Source organism: Giraffa tippelskirchi, chromosome 13 (genome assembly GCF_054371585.1).
Source record: "Giraffa tippelskirchi isolate mGirTip1 chromosome 13, T2T-mGirTip1v1.2.pri, whole genome shotgun sequence".
Classification (NCBI taxonomy): Eukaryota; Metazoa; Chordata; class Mammalia; order Artiodactyla; family Giraffidae; genus Giraffa; species Giraffa tippelskirchi.
This window is the reverse complement of record NC_137287.1, coordinates 82,674,098-82,701,767: the sequence shown is the minus strand read 5'-3', so window position 1 is coordinate 82,701,767 and position 27,670 is coordinate 82,674,098. Positions and strand designations below refer to the sequence as shown.

The 27,670-nt window shown below is 50.3% G+C and overlaps 1 protein-coding gene across 3 annotated transcripts; it reads left to right on the top strand.

The window, feature by feature from the left end:
- BANF2 (BANF family member 2) lies at window positions 1-27,394 on the top strand. 3 transcript variants are annotated; one of them, XM_081558688.1, is made up of 5 exons: window positions 1-62; window positions 6,277-9,712; window positions 12,606-14,345; window positions 21,569-21,697; window positions 27,198-27,394. In XM_081558688.1, the coding sequence occupies exons 3-5, from the start codon at window positions 14,325-14,327 to the stop codon at window positions 27,342-27,344; spliced, it is 297 nt and encodes a 98-aa protein (XP_081414814.1). In that variant the 5' UTR covers window positions 1-62; window positions 6,277-9,712; window positions 12,606-14,324; the 3' UTR covers window positions 27,345-27,394. The 3 variants fall into 3 exon arrangements, with proteins under 3 accessions (XP_081414814.1, XP_081414813.1, XP_081414815.1); XM_081558687.1 differs by lacking the exon at window positions 6,277-9,712 and having other exon boundaries at window positions 14,227-14,345; XM_081558689.1 differs by lacking the exons at window positions 6,277-9,712; window positions 12,606-14,345.
- The last annotated feature ends 276 nt before the right edge of the window (window positions 27,395-27,670 follow it).

Here is a 27,670-nt window from a genome sequence, read left to right as displayed (position 1 = left end):
ACACTTACAGGCCAGGCAACCCAGATACGCTGACCTTCAGTGCTGACTTTCAGGCACCCTTGGTGAGTACCAGGCGGGCAGGGCGGGCCAAGCACTGGGGGGCGGGGGTTGTCTCACGGGGTCACGACAACATCATCCAGCCTGGGTACTCTTCTTGGGAAGCTGCTTGCCTGACCCCTCACCCCCTTTTCAGCCTCTGCCTGTGGGGTTACCAGCTGCAGGAAGTGATATTCTAATCACCTCTGGCCGCTCTGCCACCTGCCCCAGCTCCTTGGGCAAAGGCCAGCAGTTTCTTGATAGATGCCAGGGGCAGGGAGGCAGGCTGTCAGATGGCAGGTCCACCATGGCACCCCCAGACCTCCTGGTCCTGGTGAACGGAAGTCATAGGCCATCTTCGGTCGAGGACACACCTCACGGGTGCTGAGCAGATGGAGCCTTGGGTGTGCACCGGATGCCAAAACCACCGCCCCTCCAGAAGCGCGCACCAAGGCCCTTCCTCTCTGCACACTCTGTGTCTCTGAATTTTTTTTTGATTAATTAATTTATTTATTATTCTTGGCTGCGCTGGGTCTTCCTTGCTGCTCAAGGACTTTTCTGTAGTTGAGGAGAGCTGTGATGCAGAGACTTCTCACTGTGGTGGCTCCTCTTGTCCTCTTGTTTTGGAGTGTGGGCTCAAGACACAGGCTTAGTAGTTGTGGTGCACAGGCTCAGTGGCCCCACGGCACGTGGATTCCTCCCGGACCAGGGATGGATCCCGTGTCCCCTCCATTGGCAGGCAGATTCTTAACCACTGGACCACCAGGGAAGCCCTCTGCAGGTTTTAAATCCAACTTGCCACAGCCCTCGGGTGTGTCAGGTCACCTCCTCCCCTTCCAGGACGATGAGGGAGATGTGAGCTGGTGGTGGGAAGAGGGTGGATGGCCCAGAACACCAGGAGAGCAGGCAAAACAGAGGAAGGTGATGTGGACCAGATGGGGACTGGAGCCACCTCTCCGAGAGGACCCTGGCTCTTCCAGCTGGGCCGAGGATGGTCTGCAGCTAAGAGCCGGGCCCCATGCAGGGACACCAGAGCGCAGGGCCAGCCTCGCTGTGCCGCCCCCCACACTTCCCTTCCATCCACCTATCCATCAGTTTCAGGCATCCAGACGGCCACTCGCCTTCTGTGACAGGCCCGTGGTTTTCAGTGGCTTCTGGCTTTACCTGAGTGCAGCAGGCAGTAAGCAAGGAGGGTGCATGGAGAGACCTTTGACCCTGAGGCTTTGCTATCCGGCCTTCCTCTTCCTGGGATGGCTGACCCAGACCTTGATGTTGACGTCTTACACTTGAGTCCCAGGGGTCAGTTGTCACCAAGTCTGCTGAGAACTCTATCTCCACCCCAGGCCCACCGAACGGGAAGTACAGTTTAGGGGCCAGAGGGCCCTGGGGGCCACCTGTATCCCCACCTTCTACCTCTCCTCCTCCTGGAGAGGAGGGCGGGAACACGTATGCAGCATCCACTGTGTATCAGACCTGTCGCCCCATGTCCTTGCTTTAAATTCTGCCACCAGGAAGGTAAAGCTTATAGACATGGAAACCAAGAACTAGGTTTTAAGAGGGGCATTATCCTAGAATTTATATATACTCCATGTACAGACAAGCTGTCCAGCATGAGAGAGCTCTGAAAATAGAATGAGCTGCTTTGCAAGAAGTGTCTAGACGAGCTGGGTGCCTTCCGCCAGCAGGGCTGGGGCGGGAACCTTGTGATCAATCAGGAGCTGGACCAAAAAGGTATTGAAAGGCCAATCTGTATCTTGGATGCAGGATCTGGGTCTCAGCACCTGGCTAACCTTCCATGTTTCAGTCCAACTGGGTCAGGCCTCCCAGGGCGGCTGCAAACATGGTTGGGCGGAGAGCTTGAAGGAACCTGAGGCATCAGCTCTGCTGGGCCCCAGGTAGGAAACCAGGCTGGTTAAGGGGAGAAGCCACAGCCAGTCTGCAGAATGAATGCTTGTTGAATGAATGAAGGAGTGACAGCGCCAGGTTCGAACCAGCCTGCACGTGAATCGAACATCCCTCAGCCCGTCTCTCCTCCTCTCCTAAGACTCTTGCCTATCAAATCATGATTCGGCCAACACTCACTGAGCATCTCCTGTATATCAAGTGTGTGCACAGAGATTATTTCCTGCAGTCCTCCCCTAGCCCATCAGGTGGGTGTCCACGCCCTGTTTCTTGGATGAGGATGGTTGGGTGCCTGCCCCAGAGTGGGGTGAACCTGTGGAGACGTCACAGACACTAAGGACTGTGCAGTCCTCTAACTCGAGGGAAGGCCTGCATCTCTGCCTGCATCTCTACCTGCTGCCTCCCAGGTTGGGCAAGGAAGCACGGTTCTTCCTACCCTTCCAAATAACAAACTGCCCTGAACTCGCCTGGTTCCTCAGGGGCTGTCTTAGTAACTGCCCCCCAACTCTGAGCTGGCTGACATTGGGCTCCCCATGGACCCGCCTGGTTCACTGCCTGTGCGTCTGGCTCTGATGGGACCCCAGCAGATGTTTTGTGCTGAGGAAGAAAATATGGCTAATCGAAAACAGCTCCAGCTAATTGTATCAATTTCCCTTCTGCTAGTTGCCCTGAAATAGTAGCCACACTCTGTTCTTTTTTTTCACATCAGAGAGCCCCAAACTGGCAGCTTAAATGAGGTTGCAAAGAAGGCCACTAAACAGCCTCTTTGCTGCCAGTTACCTGGGATGAGGCCTAGAACATGCTCTCCAGGCGACACACCGGCTCCGCTATCCATGGGCTTGGCTCTTGCTGGGGGTCATAGGGCTGGAGGAACCTCATTGAAACCCAGGGAAACCAAGAATCTCACAGGAGATAACGAGGTACCAAGCCCCAGAACACCTGGTGTGGCCTTGAACCCTGGCTCACTACTGATTTGCTCCATACCCAGTGCTGGCCAGTAGGACTTTGTGCGTTGACAGAAACATTCCCATCCACGCCACCCTGTACGGTAGCCACGAGCCACACATGACTGTTGAGCTTTTGAAACGTTGCTCATGGGGCTAAGGAACCGCATTTTTGATTATACTTCACCTTCATGTAAGTTTAAGTTCAAAGTAAAATAGCCTAGTGTGACCATCGGCCGCTAAACTGTAAAGTGCCGCTGTAGCCCTGCCAGCTTCTGTGTCTTCATCTCTTGACCTAATCCCCACCCCCAACTTCCTCTCTCCCTTTGCATTCACCTGCCAGACCAGCTGCCCCTGCCCTAAACAGGCTTAAGCGTTTCCCCCATCCCGTGGCGACACCCCTTTCCTCTGGCTCAACATCGGGACTCAGGTCAAGCGTGTCCCCTTGAAAGGCCCTTCCCTACATTGTCCAAAGTCATACGCACCCTCCTCTCCAAATCACTCCTTATCCCTCTGAAATCATCATGTGTCTTAGTTCAGGCTGTTGTAGCACAATCCCATCGACTGGGTGACTTCTGAACAATAGAAATTAATGTTTCCCAGTTCCCGAGACTGGAAGTCTAGCAGTGCCGGCCGGGTCAGGTTCTGGTGATGATCTGTCATCAAGTTGCAGGCGCTCACTTTCTCTCTGACCCTCACATGGTGGGAAGAGAGGGAGAGGGCTCTCTGGAGTTCCCTCGATAAGGGCACTGATCCTGTTTACAAGGGCTCCAGAAACATTACTTTGCCAACAAAGGTCCGTATAGTCACAGTGATGGTTTTTCCAGTAGTCATGTACAGATGTGAGAGTTGGACCATAACGTAGGCTAAGTGCTGAAGAACTGATGCTTTGGAATTGTGGTGCTGGAGAAGACTCTTGAGAGTCCCTTGGACTGCAAGGAGATCAAACCAATTAATCTTAAAGGAAATCAACCCTGAATATTAATTGGAAGGACTGACACTGAAGCTCCAATACTTTGGCCACCTGATTTGAAGAGCCGACTCATTGGAAAACACCCTGATGCTGGAAAAGATTGAAGGCAGGAGGAGAAGGGGATGACAGAGGACGAGATGGCTGAATGGCATCACTGACTCAATGGGTATGAGCTTGAGCAAACTCCAGGAGATGGTGAAGGACAGGGAAGGCTGGTGTGCTGCGATTCCTGGGATTGCAAAGAGTCGGACACCACTGAGCAACTGAACTGAACTGAACCTAATCACCTCCCAGAGGCCCCACATCCTAACACCATCACATGGGGTTAGGATTTCAACCAGTGAATTTGGAGGTGACACAAACATCCAGATGCCCTATATTGGGTTTGTGTGTTCTCCTGTCTTGCTGTTCCTGGACAAGAATGTCAGTCCTGCCAGAGCAGGGTGCTATCTGCGCTCACCTCTCCTCCCTACATCTGGAACAGCACCTGGAATGGCATCTGGCAAATAGGAAGTGCTCAGCACAGTGTCTAGAGTGAGAGAACCCCTGCAGAAGGCCGGGCAGCCATTCCTCAGCTAAATAACAAAATAACTCCTAACTTAGTGGCTTGTTGTTCGGTTGCTCAGTAATGTCTGATTCTTTTTGACCCCATGGACTGCAGCACTCCAGATTTCTGTGTCCTTCACTATCTCCTGGAGTTTGCTCAAACACATATCCACTGAGTCGGTGATGCCATCAAACCATCTCATCCTCTGTCACCCCCTCCTTCTCCTGCCTTCAAACTTTCCCAGCATCAGAGTCTTTTCCAATGAGTTGGCTCTTTGCATCAGATGGCCAAAGTATTGGAGCTTCAGTTCCAGCATCAGTCCTTTCAATGAATATTCAGGGTTGATTTTCTTTAGGATGGACTGGTGGCTCACAACAGCAATAATTAGTTATTTCACCTAATTCTGCAGGTCAGCTATTTGGGCAGGGCTCCACTCTGAGTGGGTATTCTTTTTTGTGGTAACTGTGCACTGTGCAAAGGTGGCCACCTCTCAGCCACCAGCCACACTGCAGCTGGCTTCTGCTAGAGGAAGCAAAGCCACCAGACCGATGGAGGGCCAAGCATAGCCACCACTTTCAGCACATCCTGTTGGCCCAAGTGAGTCAGGATGCAGTCTGGATAAAAGAGAAGAGGCCACATGGCCACAATCCCACGTGGCCCTTGTAGGCTGGAATCTGCACCCAGACTACCTGGGGTCTTTTTAAAATGCAGATCCTGATCCAGTGGGTCTAGGGAGTGTCCTGAGACTCTACATTCCTCTACAAACTCCCAGGAGGTGCCAAGTCTGTGCAGGTCCACACCCACACATGGAGTAGCAAGGCTCTATTTGAGTACAGCCCAGCAGGGAACAGGCAAGGGCTTCAGGAATGGGTGGATACAGGCCCTGCAAGATGCCAGAAAATTGTTTGTCACCATCTTCAGATCTGCCTCTCCTAAGATCTTGCTGGCAGACTCCAAAGTAAGGCAGAGATGCCCCCCTCCCCTCGCCCTGCTTTGCACCCACAGCAGGAAGGAGGCCCCACTTCTTCCTGATCTTTCTGGCTAATGTGCCAGAGTTCTTTCTGGTTGACCTCATGGGGTCCCCATCACCGTGGCCAGGAGGCTGTGTCACCTCACGACCATGCCTGGGTTCCATGTTGGCCCTTGGAGCCAGGCGGTGAGGCCCCAGTCCCCTTGAGCCTCATGGAATAAGGGCAGGAAAGGGGGAGATTCTTCATGGAAAACTAGAAAGGAGGGAGCACTGCTGGGAAGCCAAGACATTAGCATGGTTGGCAAGAGACAGGTGTTCTGTGATGGCTGGGGAAGCAGAGGGCAGGCCCGCTATCAGTTCTGGAGAACTACCCAGGCTTCCTGTCTCCCAGCACGGACTCAGAGGGGCTGCAGATTTAAAGAAGAACTTAAACTCCAGAAGAGACTTGAAAAAAATTAGCCATGGCAGTTTCCTCAGAACCTAACAGTTAACAGGGATGTTAACTGACATTATTTCAAAGGCCAAGTGGTCCAGGAGAGTCAGGAGACAGTGAGTTAGACCACATCAGCTGTTCCCTCTCTGTGCAGGACTTGTCAGGGCCTTGAATAAGCTGGCGGACACTGCGAATCTCCAAGAGTTGGGGGGAGATTAGATACTATAGTCCTGTTAAGCGCACTTTGGAAAATTGACCTAACTCCACCCTTCTCACCTGATGGACGAAGCAACTGAGGAAGGGAAGTGACTTGGACAAGGTCATGTCGCTGTTTAGTTTCAGGCTGAGTCCCAGCTGCTGTCTCAGTGACCTAAGTGACACTGCATAGAAGCATCACCTTGTGCCTTGGGGGACCCTGTCCCCAGCCCTGGGGTTTTTCCTTCCACTGGAGAGTGTTCTTTTTTCTCCTAGACATCCCTACACACAGGTGCTGTGAGGGGCGGTGGGCGCCCAGAGGACCTCCAGTGCCTGGGACCAGCTCTAGCAATGCAGACCTGGATGACTGCAGAAAGTGCAGAAGCCCGTGACCACCTGACTGGCAAGATGTCCGCGTTGTGAGGCTGAAGAGGCTTGATGCCAAGGGCAGACGTAGAAGAGTTGGCCACCACCAGGGGTGCCAAGTGCGCCAGGCAGGAGGGCCCCGAGGGAAGGTCGCACCCCAGAAACAAGCATGCACTCTAAATCCAGAAGAGGTTGTGCGTCACGGCCGCGGCAGGCTGACATGCATGACAGCTACAACAATGTTGTTGTTGAGGACCTGGTCTCAGCACTTCTCAGCCACTCCAAGACTCATGTTTATAAAGAAGAGAACACAGCCGTCGGTTAGTCAGTGGGGCTCACAAATATTAGCCACACGAGAAGGAGCCACGCTCTTCTCCTTGCTGAGCGTACCATCTTGGCTGTGTTGTCAGACTCTCTAAGCCTCAGTTTCTTCATCTGTTAAATGGAGCTGAAATGCATTCCTGACTCCCAGCTTTGTTGGAAGGATTCAATAAGATTTCGGACATGCTAAGTCACTTCAGTTGTAGTCACACTTTTTACAACTATTTGGATTGTAGCCCACTGAGATCCTTCGTCCATGGGATTCTCCAGGCAAGAATACTGGAGTGGGTTGCCATGCCCTCCTCCAGGCGGATCTTCCTGACCCAGGGACAGAACCTGCATTTCCTGAGGCTCCTGCATTACAGGCAGATTCTTTACCACTGAACCACAGGGGAAGCCCTCAGTAAGATCACATCTGTGAAACAGGAACACTCCTGGTCCATCCACAGCAAGGGCTCCTGAAGGGATGGAGGGAACAGAGAGGTGGGATCAGGGCCAGCTTCCCAGGTGCTAAGGGGCAAAGCCAAGATCTGACCATGTCCAGCCAAAGCCTTGGCATGGCTCCCTCCTGCCCTGGCACGGCTACCCAGAGAGGAGCAGCATTCACGAGCAGACAGCAATGGCTCAGAGCCCAGAGAGGAGAAACGGCTGGCCTGAGTCTTCTTCTGTATATGGGGCGGGGTAGAGGGGGTGGAATATGTGTCTCTGGTCATTTCAAAGTGACCTGGTCCAAAGACCAGGCAGAGAAGCAGATGCCATGAGCACAGTAGGGTGTTTGAATCTGACCCCTTAGAGCAGAGCCAAGTGCCAGGCATGGCTTAATGGGCTTTGGCCATCAGCGCTCAAGGCTGCCCAGAGGGAAGGGACTGGGGACCATGCCTTAGCATTTCAGGCCTGGTTTGCAAGCCCAGGAAGTCAAGGCTTCACTAGTGGATGCTTTCGGGTGAAAGTCCCAGTGGGATTAAAGGGGAGGTGCTGGGAGCATCTAGTCATTGAGGGCGGAAGGGAGTAGAGGCAGGCACGGTGGTTACCTGCTTGAGGATACACTGCGTCAGGAAGGTCAGACACGTCCCCAGGAAGCCACATCCAAGGTTGAAGATGAGTGCAATTTTCGTAAGATCTAAGACATGGCAGCAGAGGTGCCCAGTCTGGAGCACTGGTTCCCAAACCCTGAAAATGGACATCAAATTTTCTATGTGTGAGTGGGGCATTTTTCTGGAAGGAAAGTCTATAGCAGGAGAGGCAAGCTGGTGGCACGGCTCAGCTTTGTTGGGTCTACACCGTGTTTCAATTATGTGAATTCAGGTCCAACATTTAAAAATCAGGAACCTGTACATAAAAAGAAAAATTTTGGTGTCTCTCAAAATAACTCACAAGCTCTGGCCACCTGGGACCCAGACCCCTGAGAGGGGCTCCCTGGTTGAGGTGGGAGGTGGGGCCCCCAGTGGCCACATCTGTACCTTCTGTGGCCTCCCTGATCAACCCCAAACGTCACCCCACACTTGCCATCACCCTCACCTTGTTTTTCCTCGCGGGTTTGTTATGTTCACTTGCTTTGATCCTCTGGCTTTTGCGTTTGTAACCTCTTAATATGAAGTTGGAATAGAGGCTCAACATGGTGTCCGTTTTCAAAAAGTGGTGTCAGTTTTCAAAAAGGTCTCAGTTTCAACTGAGATCGCTTCCAGCCTAAACTCTTCCCTGATGATCCAGGGTGGAGACCGACACTTACTAGGGGCAGATTACAGCCCTGCCAGGGCATTCAGAATCTCTTCCCTTTAAGGAATGTGTGTTTACAAACGGGCAGGCTTATCTCAGGAAGGCTACGAAACACCCAAAGGCGTCCAGAAATTCCTGAAACTAGTCTCTGCAAGGGTCTTATTTACAAGACAGGTAGTTCATGTTCTACTCAGATAATCAAGCAGTGAGTGAAACCAATGATAACCTTTGGGCAATGCTTTTTTTATGACTTTTGAAAGGGGACAGATCAGAAAGCGAACAGAACTCTCTGGCTGAGAGCACCTTTCTGAAGCCAGAGTCAACAAGACTCTTGAGTCTTAAGCATGCATGCTAAGTCACCTCTTCAGTTGTGTCTGACTCTTTGCGACCCTATGGACTTATAGCCCACCAGACTCCTCTGTCCATGGGATTCTCCAGGCAAGAATACTGAAGTGGGTTGCCATGCCCCTCTCCAGCAGATCTTCCCAACCCAGGGATTGAACCTGAGTCTCATAAGTCTCCTGCAAGTTCTTTATCACTAACGCCACCTGGGAAGCCCTGAGTCTTAAGTAGGACTTCGCATTTGGGAAGATGGAGTGAGTCACTCACAGCTAATTTCACACTGAGACTCACAGGAGCATAGACCCCCAGGCTCACAGCCCTTGGAAGGGGCTGGATCTGCAGTGCTGAGGACCAGACATGGGCAGGAGCACACATGTGAGCCAAGGGATAAAGTGGAGTCTTGGACCAGAACCTGGACTAGAATCTAGGAATCATGTCAAAGGGCAAGTGGAAGATGAACACGTACGGGCTTCGCATGTCTTTGAATGGACTGAATATACAGCTCCCAATGCAGCACGTCACAGCTTCCCTCCTGTACCACGGCTGACAGCTGCAGACCTCGCTGGTATCTATCTGCATCCAAGCAGAGGAATTTAGTCCAGAGCTGAGGGGGAGAGAGTGACTGTCCAGGAATGCAGCAGAAGCCTTTCTTGATGACTCAGTGTTTGGGAACCAGATGTTAGCTTGAGCACACGCGGCTTTGAGGCCTCTCGGTGCCCAGGACCAGTTCGTGCATTCTTCTCTACAAAAGGGGATCATTGTAGACCCTACCTCTGCACCCTGACGAGGAGATTAAATGAGATGATGTAGGAAGAGTTTCAAACACAGGAAGCCAGCTGTTAGTTAGCAGTCACTGAATCTGACTTAAATGCAAGAAGCCATTTGGGAGGGGATACACCGGGGTGGGGGGTGGGGGCAGAGGCGCCTGGGAAGGGAGGGTGGGAGGCTTGTATGCTTGCTCAGTCATGTCCGACTCTGCGTCCCCATGGACTGTAGCCTGCCAGGCTCCACTGTCCATGGAATTTTTCAGGCAAGGATACTGGAGTGGGTGTCCATTACCTACTCTAGGGGATCTTCTTGACCCAGGGATTGAACCTGCGTCTCTTGCGTCTCCTGCATTGGCAGATGGATTCTTTACTGCTAGTGCCACCTGGGAAGCCCACGGAAGGTGGAGCTGCGTTCAGAGCAGGTGGCTGCCTGGGGCTGTCCACCTGCGGGGGTTAGGGGGTCAGGGGGAGGAATTGGGTGTTTATCTACCTGCAGGTCCCTGCATTGGAAGCATCGAGCCCAGGGGGATGTGGGTGGGGCAGGGACTGCCTCTGAGAAAATTGCCTTCATGGTTCTGATTCCTCGAATTCCGATCCTGGAGCGGCAGACCTCAGCTCACATCCTCTCCCGGCCCTTCACTGGCTCCATGACCCTCTTTGCCTCTCTGGGCCGCAGTTTCCCCATCGCTCAGAAGGGGAACAGTTCTCTAGTGCTGCCAGGTTAATTCTGAGGATTTAGTGTGACCATGACCGTGAAGAGGCAGCAGGTGCCCAGCAAACATGAGTCCCTGGGTTCCGTGTCCCTCACTTGCCCACCGCGGACTTTCTGTTCCCGCCCCAGGGGGAGCCCGGCTGGCACTGACCATCTCTCCAGATGAGCAGGACACGCTGAATCCAGACTCGTGTTTGCCTCCGAGGCGTCTTCTAAGTGATGGGTCATCTGTGTACTCAACTGCAATTATCTCCCCAGCCATGTATTATCAGCTGGTTTCCCCTCCCACTGCTCCTCCGTGGTCTGTGGCTTTCAGATGCAGAGAGGGAGGCAGAATGCTGGCCCTGAGGGAGGCCAAGCCAGGAATGAAATCCCAATGGGAAGAATTCCTGACTCTGCAGCTCACTGGGCAGCTCAGGGGCCAGAGTGTGGGCAGATGGAGGGTTTCGGTGGAGTCAGAGGTGGGGAGAGGGCGGCGGCTCAGAGACGTGTGGGAGGCCCCGGTAGAATCTAACTTTCAGATAAACTACGAATAAGTGCTTTAGACTAAGTATACCTTGTGAAATTCTTGGGTCAGGCTTATACCAACAAGTTATTTGTTTATATGAAATTTAAATTAAACTGGGCACCTTGTGTCTTTGTTTCCTAAACCTGGCCACCCTCGTCAGAGGGGCACAAACCCTCACCAATGGTTTGAGTTTGAGATCAGCCCAGCAACCATCCAGTCAGCCCTGTAATCCGAGGGGGGTGGAGAAGGGTCATTAGCCGCCTGACAGCATCTCTGTGTCCAGGGGCCTCACCCCAGGGCCTATGAACCTTTCAACCAGGTCACCATGACCGTATTGTCCTGTGCCTGGCGTGGTGCAGTCCATGGGGTCACAAAGAGTTGGACACGACTGAGCGACTGAACTGAACTATCGGTCACAAACGCACTCCACTGCACCTAGATGTTCAAAGAAAATGCACTTTGTTCTTCTGCACTGGGATCCAGGCAAACATAGGCTAGAGGTCAGTTCCAGGAAGCCGACCTGAGACCAGGATGCAGGTGCACCTGGCCCAGGGGAGGAGGGAGGAGGAGGAGGAAAGCAGGAGGGGGAGGAGTGAGCAGGGCTGGGAGGCTGACCTCGCAAGAGCCCGGGAGTGGGAGCCATGCCAACGAGCTGGTCCCGCCCCAGGACGAGGGCACCGGGCTTTGTACTCAGTGTCAGGGTCGCTGCTGCCCTCAGCCTCCCAGGCACCTCTGGGTGTGGTACATTCGCTGCGGGCAGATAACCCCGGGAGAGACTCCGCCGAGTGTTGGAGGCAGCACTTTTAGCAGCTGGGCCGGTCCAGGGCCTCTGGGCCTGGTGCCAACTGCACCTAAGGCATACTCTCTGTTCAAGTTCAGGCTATGTCCCTTCAGTGTGAGCAGTCCACTGTCCAGGCCAATTTAAAGGGTCTCTTTTCGGAGACAGTCTTCTTACGACTGCACTCCACCTCTCCAGCCTCCCTAAGGAGTTCTGGGCTGTGGGGCTGCGACGACACTTACGGGTCTTGATGGCAGTGGTTGCGGGGGCAGAGAGCTCTGAGTCCTCGTGGTATCTGCAGGATAATGGCCTGACCCCTGAGGTCTGCGGAGGTGACCAGCTCTTTCTGGTCTTCTAGGGATATTTTGGCACCCAGTGCTGTATTCTATGGCTCGGCCATTTGCTCTAGTTGTTAGGTCCCCGATCCTGGGAGTGCTTCATCCTGACGCCAGGCTTTGGCTCACCCATCAGCCCTTACAGGATCTTCTGCCTGGTGCTCAGGCTCACCTACCCAGCTCTTGATCTTGGCTGCTGCACCCCTGCCCCAGCCCCTGGGAGTGGCCTATTCTTGTCATCTCCTGGGAAACCCAGGGAAGCAGGCCATTGGGTCTCATGCAGTATCACCAGGGCCCGGCCAGTGAGCTGGAACTTTCCCTCTGGAATCCAACGTGTCTGCCCACTTTGAGATTTTTGTCCCTTATTACCTGCTTCTCAAATATCTTGTTTCCTCTGGTGGGTAACGGGGTGAGCTTTCTTTTTCCTCCTTCTAGAATCTTCTTTCATCTGGGGAAGCTCCTCCCATGACAGCATTGCTGCCCCCTCCTCTCTGGGGTTACAGTGGCAGTGAGAGGAGGAATCTGAAAGCTCTATCTGTAAGGGGGTGTAAATTAAGAAGTTAAACATTGTGTCTGTTACAGGACACTTATGTTCATAGCAGAATTATCCACGATGGCTTGAAGGTGGAATCAACCTAGAAGTCCATCAACGAGTGAATGATTCCAAAATGTGGTCCATGCACACAATGGAATATTATGATTCAGTATTAAATTCTAACACATGACACAGCATGCGTGCATGCGTGCTAAGTCACTTCAGTCGTGTCCAACTCTTTGCGACCCCATGGACTATAGCCCACCAGGCTCCTCTGTCCATGGGATTCTCCAGGCAAGAATACTGGAGTGGATGGCCAGGCCCTCTTCCAGGGTATCTTTCTGACCTAGGTATCGAGTCTCTTATGTTTCCATTGGCAGGTGGGTTCTTTACCACTAGAACCACCTGGGAAACCCAAATAGATGAACTTAAGTTGAGTTAGGGTTCAATTGCTCAGTCATGTTTGACTCTTTTTGACCCCATGGACTGCAGCATGCCAGGCCACCCTATCACCAATTCCTAGAGCTTGCTCAAATTCATGTCCATCGAGTTGGTGATGCCATCCAACCATCTCATCCTCTCTTGCCCCCTTCTCCTCTTGCCTTCAATCTTTCCCAGCATCAGGGTCTTTTCTAGTGAGTCAGTTCTTCATGTCAGGTGGCCAAAGTATTGGAGTTTCAGCTTCAGTATCAGTCCTTCCAATGAATATTCAGGACTGATTTCCTTTAGGATGGACTGGTTTGATCTCCTTGCTGTCCAAGGGACTCTCAAGAGTCTTCTTTAATACCCCAGTTCAAAAGCATCAATTCTTTGGCCCTCAACTTTCTTTACAGTCCAGCTTTCATATCCATACATGACTACTGGAAAAGCCATAGCTTTGACTAGACGGACCTTTGTGGGCAGTAAAGACATTATGCGAAGTAAATTAAGGCAGCCACAAATACTGTACGATTCCACTTCTGTGAGATCCCTAGAGTAGTCACATTCTTAGAGACAGAAACTAACATGGTGGTTGCCAGGGCCTGGGAGCTATTGTTTAGTGAATATGAAAAAGATTTGAGAATGGGTCACACAACAATGTGAATAGACTTAACACCACAGAATTGTACACTTGAAAGTTGGCTAGGATGGTAAATTTTACTTTATGTATATTTTTTACCATAATTAAAAATTAAAAGTGAAGGAAAAAAGGCATCTGTAATCAAAGCAGATGTCTTGTCCATGGAGGGTAGCTAATATACTCATCTATTCCTTAGGTGATGTTTTTTTATTAGATCATCCCTGGATCCTTTGCAGAGAACAGGCTCCTAAAGAAGAGGAAATATTTTCATGAAAGAAAAGTGTAGACAGGAACAGTCCCAGCTAGAACCACCCCCAGACAAAGGCTGTGTGGCAGAAAGGATTTCAGACAAAGGGGCAAGTATTTTTAGGGAAAGGGGGTTAGGAGGCTGAGAGTCATGGACAAGAGAGGTGATATCTGGGTGAGCCGGGGAGATAGGTGTCTTCTCCAGGGGACCATCACAGGTGGTCTGGGCTGCAGGCAGTGATCTTTGCTCAGGGTCTGTAAAGCCTTTCTCAGGACCACAGGAGATAGAAGTTCTGGAGGATTCAGATATTTTTTTGGATTTTAGAAAAGCAATACAGTGCCTATTCTGTGCATCCGAGACCGTTCTCAATGGAGTCTGGCTCAGTACCCTGTAAACAAAGCCATTAATATGCCTGTGGCAAAATGTATAAATATTCACACTAAGTGGCATAATAAAGACTATAAATAGCCTCATGTCAGTTCAGACTAGGTTTTGCTGCCAAGAAGTTTCAAAAAAAAAAAAAATTTTCTGGTTTCCAGAGCTTTTTGGATTTGGAGTTTGAAAATGGCAGAATAGAGATTGGAAACCTGTGTGAATTCCGTACCATCCACAGACTGTAGATTAACAAAGACACACCATGTTGGAAGGGACCAGAATGGTGAGTTCCAGCAAACCCAACATTATGATTTTATAAATATGAAATGGAAGTTTCTTGCGCAGAGTCACACTGCTGGTCATGGGCAGAGCTGGGCTGAGACTCAGGTAAGTCTCTGACACCCAACCAGCATGCCCAGCAGGGGGCTAGCCATAGCCTTCAGACCCAGATTGCTTTTGGAGTGGGGTCTGCAATCCATGGAGCCAACCCTCCTTCTCCTTTCTGGTTCCTTTAAGAGGGGCCCTCTTGCCTCGGGGAACAGCCTCCCTTATCGCTGAGTTCACCTTGTTACACCTCCCAACGGGCCAGTCAAGTTTCCTGTGGGCAAGGCACCTATAGAAGGACTTGTCCTACAGGTTCATAGACAACTCAGAGCCTTGCATACAGATGGTGCTCAGTAAAGACCTGCGAAATCACTGAAGTTATTTGGGTATGCATCAGGGGTAGACCCATCCAGAGAAAGAGCTATAATTAAAAGGTCATGTGTAAGACAGCAACCAAAGATGTTTGCTATTGTAGAATTGGCGTTAAGGGTGAGGAAAGTAAATATTACCTTCATTTTTACTTCTTTTTTTAAGATTTGTTTTTGACGTGGACCCTTTTTAAAGTCTTTATTGAATCTGTTACAACATTGCTTCTGTTACAGTATTGCTTCTGTTGTTTGTTTGTTTGGCCCCGAAGCGTGTGGGCTGTTGACTCCCAAACCAGGGATCGAACCTGCACCCCCTGCATTGGAAGGTGAAGTCTTAAGCACTGGACAGCCAGGGAAGTTCCTCACCATTATTTTTGAATGTGAACATTAATGGTCATTGAAAATGATCTTTCCGTCCCTGATGCCTAAGTCATGGGACTGATCCTGCCCTAAGACTGGGCAGAATGAAGATGCTAGCACATGGTAAAGTGAAAAAGTAAAAGTGCTAGTTACTCAGTCATATCCAACTCTTTTGCAATCCCATAGACTATAGCCTGCCAGGCTCCTCTGTCTGTGGAATTCTCCAGACAAGCATACTGGAGTGGGTGGCCATTCCTCTCTCCAGGGGATCTTCTTGACCCAGGGATGGAACCCAGGTCTCCTGCATTGCAGGCAGATTCCTTACCATCTGAGCCACCAGAGAAGCCCCAGTGCACCACAAAAGCTTGTTGAATGAGTGAGTTAAGGAATGAACACCAGAGGGTGAATTTAGTTAGGACTCTTTGCTAACAAAGCACAGTTTCAACTTAAAACTAATTAAACAATAGTGGAAAATATTGCCCAATGTAGTTAACAAGTTGAGGGGCTCCTGCCTTTAGGCATGGCTAGATGCAGGCCTGCAAATGATTACTGGGAAATCTCTCTCCTTATCTCAGATCTGACTTTCCTATATGTCATCCTTGGTCAAGGGAAGGTTCTTGGGAGCAGGTGATGGCAGAGATGGTTACAGCAGTTCTGGTGTGACATTCTACCAGCTGAGTAACCCTTGCAGAGAGAGGAAGCCTCTTTACCAGCAATTCAAAAAGAAGTCCTGGACTTGGCTCCGGTTAGGGAATGCACTCATCTATGAACCAGTCCCTGTGGCCAAAGTGATCACTAGTTTCATTGGCTGCTGTGTTTTGAGGACATAGGGATGGATCCTGAATTTATCCATAAATCTACTTAATTTAGGAACTATTTATATTCTCCATAACTTTGAGGCATTGCACAGCTTTTTCATAAAGAGTGTAAGAGCTTTGGATTTGAGTTTTTAAATGAAGGTAGAGGCAATTCCCTGGCAGTCCAGGGATTAAGACTCTGCGTTTCCACTGCAGGGGCACAGGTTCAATCCCTGGTTAGGGAACTAAGATCCCGCAAGCCATGAGGCCAAAAAAATAAAATAAACATAGAAATAGAAAATGGAGGCACTGAGTAAAAGAAGCAAACAAGATATGTATGAAGAGGGGAGGTTTTATTCCATGCTAGCTTCTCTAGTTGTTGTTTTGTTTAGTTGCTAAGTTATGTCTGATTCTTGTGTGACCCTATGGACTGTAGCCCACCAGGCTCCTCTGTTGATGGGATTTCCTAGGCAGAATACTGGAGAGGGTTGTCATTTCCTTCTCCAGGGGAAATTCCCGATTCAGGGATTGAACTCGAGTCTCCTCCTTGGCAGGCAGGTTCTTTACCACTGAGCCATCAGGGAAGCCTGTTTTTGTCATGTGTCCTTCCAAAATACTTTGAGATTCAAAATGAAGTCACTGGAAAGAACATCCTGTAATACAGGCATCTTTGATGGGACTGGGTTTTGTTAAGGTATTTGCAGTAGTTTTGTCACATGACCGCCTAGCTCTTAATCAGACCGTACTCCAGCCTCCACTCCTGACCTCCTCTCCCACCCCTCCCCACCGCCCAGAAATACCACTGACTAGAAGGGGATGCTCTTCTGGGGACCAGAGCCAGCCGTGCTCCGCTGGATGCATGGTCTCGGGCTGGCTGCATGCATTTTGGGGACTCCGTGATCTCATGAGTGAGATAAGGGGCTTAGGCTGGACAAGAGAGGGACCCGGGGGCAGCCCCAGGGGACCAGGCCGTGGCTCCGTGTTTGGGGCAGGTGTTGGTGTTTTTGGCTCATTCCTGAATCAACAGAGGAATTCTGCCTTGATCTATTTTATATAAAAAGGATTTCAGGTAAAATTTCCTTTGAAGTAAAGATCCCTTTTTTTTTTTTAAGTTTGAAAAAGGAGGGATAGACCATTATTGAGATCTGCTTGCTCTGGAATTCTCTGACTTCAAAGCCATCAGTGAAAGTCACTCAGTCATGTCCGACTCTTTGTGATCCCATGGACTGTAGCTGCCAGGCTCCTCTGTCCATGGAATTCTCCAGGGAAGAATGCTGGAGTGGGTAGCCATCCCCTGTCTCTAGGGGATTGTCCCGACCCAGGGACCAAACCCGGGTCTCCTACATTGCATGTGATTCTTTACCATTTGAGCCACTGGGGAAGCCCTTCCAAGCTGTCAGGGTCACAGTTAAATCTTCCTGTTGATGGCTAATGAGGATATGATGTCTGGTGGTCGGGGCAGGGTGTAGACACTGTCTTTGTGTCATCGCTCTTAGGCCATCTAATGACACAGATGATTCAGAGACCTTAGCAAAGCCTCTTAGCTGGAACCCCATCCTCCTAGAAAATCTGCTTATAATTTTAGAGAAAGAAGCCAATGACAAGGCAGCAGTCGTTCTCAAACTTTGCAGCATACTGAAATCATCTGGGGAGTTTTTAAAAATTCCAACATTTGAGGTACACTTCATGCTAATTAATTCAAACGCGGAAAGAGGGACCCAAGCATCAGTGATGTGTCAATTTCCCAATCTGATCTAATGTGCTGTCAAGTTTAAGAATAAATGCCATTGGTATAGCCAATATAGGAGACAGTATGATGGTTCTTCAAAATATTAGACACAAAATCACCGTGGTATCCAAAAATCCCACTTCTGGGGACATACCCAAAAGAACTAAAGCAGGGTCTCGAGGAGATGCTTGTATACTCATATTCATAGCAGCATTATTCACAATAGCCAAAAGACAGAAACAACCCAAGTGCCCATCAATGGGCACGCCCCACTTGCATATGAAATAAAACTTGAACAAACCCCCCCCCAAAAAAAAAATTTCAGTTTTTCAAGATAAGAGACTTCTGGAGACCGGCCACACAACAACATAAACATACTTAACCCTACTGAACTGTACCCTTAAAAATGGTTGAGATGGTAAATTTTATGCTTTGTGTATTTTGCCACGATTAAACATAAAATAACATGAAAAAATAAGTGGCATCACGTCATGCCTTGCTGCTCAGTGTGATGTGTGGGCCCCCGTATCAACATCTTCCAGGAACCAGTTAGAGATACAGCATCTCATATCCACCCCAGACCTGCTGCATCCAAACCTGCAATTCTCAACAAGATCCCCCATGTGGTTGGTGTGTACCTTAGTTGGTGTGACTATTAGTCCAGGGTCTAGAATATGGAGCCAACAAGGTCATTTGTCTACCTGGGCCCCACCTCCTCCCTCTCTACCTCCTGGAGAACCCAGCGTTCTCCAAGGGGCCACATGCTCGGGAGGCTGACCTCCTCCCCCTCTTGGGGGTCCCCCTCCCCTGACCAGTGACTGGTTCAGGGTTGGTATGTGGTCTGGTTCTGGCCAACGACAGGGAGGGAAGTTCCGCTGCAGAGGTGCTACAGATGTCCAAGCAGACATGGCCCGTCCTTCCTTTGGATTCTCTCACGTTAGGATGGGGCCCGAGCAAGTTCTGTAGGTATCCTGGGACCTTGGGGGCAAGCTAACCTAGTTGAGAAATAGAGCCTGGGTCCACCTCACCGTGGGTTTCTTGATTATGAGATTAGAAATGTACTTATTGTTTAAGACTGTTCGAGTCAGGGTTCTCTGCTCCTTGTAGCCCAGGGTTTCTCAGCCTCAACGTTGTGGACGTTTGGGGCTGGATGATCCTTTGTTGTGGCAGCAACCTTGACCTCTACCGTCGGACGCTGACCTCTACCCCGTCAGACTCCAGTGGCGGTTCCCCTCTCAGCCGTGACAGTGTGTCTGCTGACACATTGCCAAGTGTCGGGCAAGGAGACAATTCACCCCCAGTTGAGAACCCCTGTCGCAGACAAAAGCTCCCTAACAAAAGCAAGGACGTTTTCTCAGTGAGCCTGGGGAGGGTAAAAACCGCCACCTATGCGTCAGTGTCTTGAGGATCAAAGTGGAATCAGGTGTGTGAGAAAAGCAAACACACAGGCGCTGCTCCTCACTGGCTCTTTGATGCCGCTGGGGCTCTGATAACAATGTTGTACTTTCCGTGTATTCTTTAAATAGGCAGAGATGTTTAACTTAACAGATGGCCAGTGCGGACAGCGAGTGGAATTTTCCCTGGGCAAAGTGGCTGACCCGGTCTGCACTCTCGGGCTTCTCCTCCCGCTCGGAAATCCTGTGTCTCTCTGCCCTCAAATGAGGACAGCGACCCTCATGGAGCAAAGCAGCAGGTTCTGGTGGGCCCGCTTCACCCTGTATGAAGACCTGACCCCTGGAGATCTGATGGGGTACTCAGGATGCTGGCTACCTCTGCATCCTCACTGAGACGCCAGGAGGCTCACATTCAGGGGAAGGTGGCCCATCAGAAAATGCAGAGGGATGAAAATGTAGTTTTGCTAGGAGAGGGCCCTTCTACCTGTGACCTGAGCACATCTTGCTGGGTTGGGAAAGGTGATGTAACCTACTGAAGTTAGTACACGAGGGACAAGTCAGGTGACTCAGCAAGAGAAAGGATGGGGGGCCCAGAAGAACATTGCCCCCCGTTCCCAAGTCTCTCCTGAGCAATCTTGTCTGAAGGAGGTCACGCTTGATAAACGGGGTACTTGCCTTTCTGTGAAGATGCCCCCTGGGATGCGGTGGGGTGAGGAGGAAATCTGGGGTGCCTCCCCACCTCAGAGATGTGGTCAGATGCCACGAATCTGAGGAGCAGGACAGCAGGCAAGGCACAGAGTGAAGATACACACCTCTCAAGACCTCCACCTCAACCACCAGCCATGGCTTTGGATAGAAGAAACCCAGTTAATGAAGGGGGCTGAGATGCCAAAGGAAGTGGCCAACTCGTGACCTCAGATGGTCTGTCCCTCGGGCCAATCTCAGAGCTCGCGCCCACAAGAAGCTGAGTGCTACAGCAGTGGCTCTCCTTGGGAGGCATTGACCCCAAGCCCACTAGAACATTAACCAGGCAGTGGACATGGGAGATCCACCAACATCCAAAACTGGGGGCTGCCATCTTGTCTGATGGAGGACCTGCCTTTACTGTCAGGACAAGCAACCTGCAGTATCATAGGTGCTATTGACCAGTGGCAATGGAGTGCGTTTCCTGTCTTCTCCTTCTCCAAATGGAGAATTCTCCCCTAGAAATCTTTGGTGCAGATAGCCTGGTTTTCCCCAACATTGCTGACTATGTTGATGACTGTGAACTTCAGAACTTAGTTCATAGGTTACCATCCTGTGAGTAGATACTTCCAGACATGATGGGGAGTCTGATGCATCTCCCAGAAAATATGAACTCGAATCTGAATCCAGTAACTGAATGAATCAGGGGGTTTCACCCTTTGGGGGAGGGATTAAGTCTATTTAAATACCCAAGTGTGGGTATTTCTGATGCTTATGTAAGGGAAAGTGAGGGTACCAACATTAGTTTGTCAAAGGGATGGATCATATGGGATATTATGGTTACAGCCTTCACACCACCTGCCCCTCTATCCATAATAATCCTGATTTTGTGCAGGTAGCTATACTTGAACTCATAGCTCATACAGCTTAGGGAAAGCTGACTCCACCCCCAGGTCTAGGACAGGGAGTACAGCTGGATGAAGCTTGCTCGGAACTTTTAAGAAACACGTCCCCTCTTTTGAAACTTCTTTTGGAGCAGAGATGTTGGTGGGGATGGTGAGAATCTGAGTGCTGGAACAGCCATTTCACCACCACAAGGGGAACCAACCCCAACTGAAACCAAGTTGGAAAACTCAGAGAAATGGATCCTGATTGTACTAGACCCAATCTCACTCTTGGGCTTCTGACTTATATAATGTCTCTTTTAATATTTGAGCCAGTTAGAGTTTTCTGTTCCTTGCAACAAAACAACCAGCTATTATAGAATGTGGTAAAGGCTAAAATAAAAATATGAAAAAAATGTTGGAGAACATAGATTAATTAGCTCAGAGAAGCAAGCTATTTCTTCAAGCATTTAGGGTGGGAAGGTTGGAAAGGAACCCAACAGAGTTCTTAGCATCAGGGGTCCCCAACCTCCAGGATCTAATGCCTGATGATCTGAGGTGGAGCTGATGTAATAATAATAGAAATAAAGTACACAATAAATGTAATGCCCTTGAATCATCCCGAAAATATCTCCCTTCCTCCCCTAGTCCATGGAAAAATTGTCTTCCACGAAATTGGTCCCTGGTGCCAAACAGGTTGGGGACCCTTGCTTAGCATCCAGCCCACCCTTTTCATGGGGAGTTACTGGGCTCATGTGAGGCCATTGCTACCTCTCTCTTAGTCCACACAGGTGGGGATGGGTATGGAAAGGCTTGTAAGCAGGGCATTGCCCCTGGCATCTAAAAATTTCCAGTAAATGCTGGATGGTGGGAGGACACCCACCATCACTGGCCCCAGCCCCCTGCCCTCGGAAGTCTGAGGGTGTTCCCCAGCCTCATAATGCCCCGTCCCCACTGCTGTTACAGGACATGGACCACACGTCTCCCAGGCTGAGAGCTTTCCTCTCTGAACCCATCGGAGAAAAGGATGTTGCCTGGGTGGACGGGGTCAGCCATGAGCTGGCGATCAACTTGGTCACCAAAGGTTTCAACAAGGTAATCCCTCTTTCCTTGTTTCTCCACCTTCTCCTCCCGACCCGTTTCCCCCAATCCTGCCAGATGGCAGCGGCTGCCACGTGTCCCTGCCAGCAGCCATCAGAGAGCAGAGCCGCCACTTGGCCGGGTGCCACAGGCTTCAGCGTCACTGACCTGCATACTTGGGCAGCTGCCAGGGTCCGCAGAAGATGCGCAAACTGGATCACTGTGGCTCAGAGCAGCTGGGCTGTGCAAGGTTCACGTGGCGTTCACACACCCAGAAGTGGACAGAGGCGAGCCGGCCAGAGAGTCTGGGGCTGAGATGTCAGTATGGGTGACCTGGGTGATCTCCCCAACCCCCATGAAGAAATTCAGATGGGGAGGGTCCCTCTCCCCCTATTAGGCTTCGTCAGGTGGAGTAATAGCAGCCTGGCGTCTACACCCAAGTAAGAGGAAGTGAGTTGTTGTAAGATGTCACTAGCCATCCAGGTACGGCCTCGAGGATGGCCTATGGAATCAGAAAGGTCTATGTACAAATAATTGTTTCTATGGTGCTGTTACAAGGCTGTGTGAGCCTTAGGAAGGACTGTGAGCTCTTCCCAGAGAAAGTGGTCAGGCGGGAATCCACAGGCACTCGATCGACTGAGATCCCGCCAGCAGGGCCGCAGCTGGTCATTCCCTTTAGCTCTGAAAGTCGGTCCACAGCCAGGGCAGGAACGGGCTGCAGAGACACTGGCGCCACTGTGTGTGTGACTAACAGTCTGGTTTGCACCAGCCCAGTGCTTGGCTGTGTCCAGGGACAGCTGGACGGCTGGGTCTATAGTTTTCTGATTAACACACAGCCCTGAGCCATTCGTTAAACACTCTGAACGTCACACCAGTCTGCCACTATTTAATGTCAGGTAGATGGGATTGTCAGGAAGGTGGAGAGAGGTGAATTTGCTTCTTTCCTTCCAGATAAAGGTGGGAAGGGCATTTGGGAGCAGAAATAAAAGCAGGCAAGTCTGACTAGGGGAGACATTTGAAATTAAAAGTTATTTTTTAGAAGAAATTATTATCCCTTTGACTTTTCTATTGTGGTGTATCACATCCACACTGATGTGATGGTTCAGCTCAGTGAGTTTTCACAATGGCACACGTGCATAGCCCCACCACCCTCATCCAGTGATCAGGCTCCTCCACAATTCCAGTCAGTTCCCCGGTGTGTCTTCCAGGTCAACGCCACCTCCCCACTCCCACAAATAACTGCCAATCCAGCTTCTACCACCATTGGTTTAATGTCTCCGTAATTGTGAGGTTTTGTTCTTGTTCAGCCATACTCAGTTCAAAGATATTTAAATTTACATGTGGTAAATTTCACCCTTTTTAGTATCCAGTTCTGCAATTTCTGACAAATGCTTGCAGTTGTGTAGCCACGACCACAACCAAGATCTGGAGCCATTCTATCACATTAAAATATTTCCCCTTACCCTTCACATTTCTCACCCTGGCAACTACAGATTTGTTTTCTGCCCCTATCGTTTTGCCTTTCTAACTTGTTTCAATTGAGATAGATAAGATGACAGGCATATTAAAGACAAAGGAATGAATGAATAATGGGAAATTTCCAGGTATCTGAGAACTTGTTACACAGAGTTAGGGCTACAGGGAAGAAGGAACTGGCTAGGTCTCTGGAGACCTGCTCCTCTGTGTCCCCGACCTCCTGGCTGGCTGTGACCAGCTCTCCACATCTACTCATTGCAAGGGCCACTGATTCCAGGCACTGACACCAGGGGTTTCACCTTCTGCCTTAGCTGTGAGCCCCTCATGCAGCCATGAGATGAGAGGTTGCTATCTTCACTTTACAAAGGAGGAGACAGAGGCCCTGGAGACTGAGTGCCTTGATCAAGGTCCTGAGTGAGGACAGAACGGCCATGGGTTATTTCATCACAAACCATCACTGTCAGGGAGTTATCCCTGCAGGGAGGGGGCTTATGCTGAGATTTGGTGGTGAGACCCTGTATCACCTCCTTGAGCCTGGCTGAGCCTCTAAAAGGATCCAGGAGGCGACCCCAATGTAGCATCTACAAGATGAGCAGGTGCTTCGGGGAGTGGGGGAGGCCAGGTCTGTGTGTGGGGCCACAGATCTGTAGAGGGGAGGGGGCTGTGGGCAGCCAGCTCAGATGGAGCAGCAGAAAGTCAGGCTCCTTCAGTGCTTCCCATGGGCTTTATATTTTTAGAGAAGTTTTAGGTTCACAGCAAAATAGAGCAGAAAGTTCAGTGGTTCCAAATACCCCTGTGCCCACCCAGCCTCCCCCATCATCAGCATCCCCTTTGGAGTGGTAGCTTTGTTACAGGAGAACCTACATGGACATGAATTCTCCCAGGTACACGGTTCACATCAGGGCTCATTCTGTGTCATGCATTCTATGGGTTTGGACACATGTGTGATGACCTGTATCCACCATGAAATGAAAGAGTTGCTTATTCATGTCCAGCTCTTTATGAGCCTAGGGACTGTAGCATGTCAGGCTCCTCTGTCCATGGAATTCTCCAGACAGGAATACTGGAGTGTTGCCAGTCCCTTCTCCAGGGGATCTTCCAGATCCAGGAGTCGAACCCAGGTCACCTGCATTGCTGGTGGATTCTTTACCATCTGAGCCATCAGGGAAGGCTAGTATCCACCATGGTGATGTCCTACTGAATCATTATTCTGCCCCACAATCCCCTGAGCTCCTGGGTTTCTGTGTCCTGCCCACAGGAGGCCTGGGCATGGCAGCCCCTTCCCCAAGCTGGGGGTCCCCGGGATTCCTTGGCTGTGAGCAGAGACCCTCTCAGTTTCCACCTCTGCTTGTGGCAGCTCCCTCAGCCACGTCCCGTGTGAGAGGTGGGCCATAAAGGAGGCTGAGCACCGAAGAATTAATGCTTTTGAACTGTGGTATTGGAGAAGATTCTTAAGTCCCTTGGACTGCAAGGAGGTCAAACCAATCAATCCTAAAGGAAATCAACCCTGAATATTCACTGGAAAGACTGATGCTGAAGCAGAAGCTCCAATACTTTGGCCACTTGATGCAAAGAGCCAAATTATTGGAAAAGACCCTGATGATGGGAAAGATTGAAGGCAGGAGGAGAAGGGGGAGACAGAAGATGAGATGGTTAGATAGCATCACTGACTCGGTGGACATGAATTTGAGCTAACTCTGGGAGATGGTGAAGGACAGGGGAGACTGGTGTGCTGCAGTCCATGAGGCTGCAAAGAGTCGGACGTGACAGTGACTGAACAGCAACAGCATAAATGTAACATTTAGTTAGAGAAAAAGTTGTTGGTCACACACAGTGCCTGGTGCTGTGAAGTGCGTTCACCACAGGCACTGAGGAGCTGGGAGCTGGCAGGGGAGTCAGGCAGACAGTGAGGGGCTGAGACTGCATGTCTGTATTTGAGAAGTCTGGATGTTCTTGTGGAGACTGAAATATTGAATGAACAATGACCAGGACCAACTCCTAATTTGCCGGGCCCAGTGCAGTGTGAGGATGGTAGGCCCCCGGTGCAAATTCATGGGGATTTCAAGATGGAGCCAGCACAATAGGAAACCAAGTGGGGCCTCAGAGGACAGGGCCTATGTGCTGGCGTCTGTCACCTACAGGGATTCCAGATTCAAATATCACTGCTTCTGAGCAAGGAATAGGTACGCAAGCTAGGGCCTGGTCCAGACCTGCTCACACTTGGGATGTGGCATTGAGGGGACGTATTCCCTGGAGCCACCATCCCGCCACATGGGCAAAGGCTGGCATGGGAGAGATGGTGGGAAAGTATGTCAGGGTGTCCGTGTCCCTTTCCCAGCGGTCAGGTTCCTGTGCTCCCAAGGAGGCAGAGGGCAGCTCCCTGGTTAGGAATTCACCCTCTGGAGCCCAGAGAGAAACCAAGAGGGCTTGGTTTTTATTAGGGCCATGATGAGGGCTCACGACTCCAGCTTCCCCTGGGAGCAGAGAGAAGCAGGCTGACTTCCCCAGCTCCAGAGGCCCTCCTGCCTGCAGGCTTTCTGGAAAGTTCACTTCTGCTCCTGAGAGCCACACACTCCCTGGCATCCTGGCTGCCAAACATGGAGGGACCTGGAGACTCTGATGACCAGAGCAGCGATGGATGCCAGCGGATGGCAGAGGCCCCAGGCCAGGCGGCAGACAGTTGGGTTGTGCTGGAATGGAGCCAAGGACAGGAGTTCTCAGTGAGTCCATTCGGAGAATGGATGGGATGCAGGAAACCATGTCAGGGATCTGGAGCCTGTTGATGAAGTTCAAAAGGGCCTCTTACTATTATCATCGAGTTCTCTTTCCTGGGACAAAACTCTGTGTTTCCCAATCTTGCACCGCCCACATTTACTGAAGCAACAGGCTCAATCAATATTCAGTAAATGTTCATTTTTTTTAAAAAAAAAGTTGAATTAAAAAAAAAAATCTCAGTAAAATCACCCTTGAAAAGATGAGGGTACTAATAAAGTAAAATGAGGTGATTCTAAGCAATTACACTACTTTTTTACAAAAGATGATTAAAGTACCAGATAAAATGACCATGAAATCCTGGCCTTTGTTTCTTTTCAAAAACTGGATCTAGACTAAAACAAACAAACAAACAAACTCCAATGCTTGGGTATATTTTACGACTGGAATTTAGCTTTTATTTAATGTCTTTTAAAAAATGCATCCCTTTAATAGTTCAAATGAAGTTTGCTTGGTTTTATGTAAGTGAAATACCCAGACGCCAGCGGGTTTTCCTGGAGAGGGCCCAGGACTTAAGGCCTGGACACTGGTTCCCATTCACTCCAGGCCGGAAAGCTGGGCACTGGATGTGGCCTTAAATCTCCAGCCTTCCCTGTTCAATGGCTCAGCCAGGCTGTGGATCTCAGATGTCTCTTTCTCCACGTGGTCCTTTCCCCTCAATAGGAACAGTGATGAAACCGCGTGAGAGGAATGAGAAGCTGTGGGACCAGGACTCAGAAAAACAGAGAATACCCTAAAACTTTGACTAGTGTGTTTTTCATCCATCCACAGAGACTCTTCAAAGGGGAAGAGGGCAAGACTCAGCTCACTCCATACCTTGTATGTTCCTCCCATGGACGAAAAGGAGTTTGCATTTCTCCATTGGTCTCACTGGAGCTTCCCAGGTGGCTCTAGTGGTAAAGAACTCGCCTGCCGATGCAGGAGACATAAAAGATGTGGGTCGATCCCTGGGTCGGAAAGATCTTCTGGAGGAGGAAATGGCAACCCACTCCAGTATTCTTGCCTGGAGAGTCCCTTGGACAGAGCAGCCTGGCGGGCTACAGTCCAGAGGGTTGCACAGAGTCAGACATGATTGAGCACGCATGCAGGCACCTCTCACCCAGGGCCAGGCTCTGGTCAGGATAGAGCCCCCATGGCCTAGGTCAGGATTTCAGGGATGGCCACTGCCCCTTGGATCTGACCTGTGTCCGCTCCTTGGTTTTTTCGGGCGTCCTTGCACTGGGGAAGGAAGAGCATAGCTGAGTACTTTCCTATGTCCTCCCCACAGGCTTACGTCCTGTTGGGACAGTTCCTCCTGATGCACAAGAGGGAAGCCGAGTTTCAGAAGTGGCTCATCTGTTGCTGCGGAGCCACCGAGTATGAGGCCCAGGAATGTTCCAACTGCCTGAAGGAATGGTGCTCCTGCTTCCTGTAGACCCAGCCTGGCCGTGAGCCGCTGCCCAGAAAACAATGTCTCTGCATCGATCCCGGGCTCCAAGTCATTATTTCTCTTTTCCGCTTTATTGACACAGGTCTGTTATAAAAAGCAGCTCAAGAAAACAAAAGAGGACAAACACAAGCATGGTGACCTCCAGATTCCTCCCAGAAACACTCGCCTTACACCGATATCATGCCAGCTGTCTCTTAGCATACGTTTATCTCCAGGAATGGATAATTTTATTTTAAAACGGGAATTCAATTTTAAGTCAGTGTAGTAGTAATCAACTGCTGCATAACAAAGGAACCCAAAATGTAGCCTCT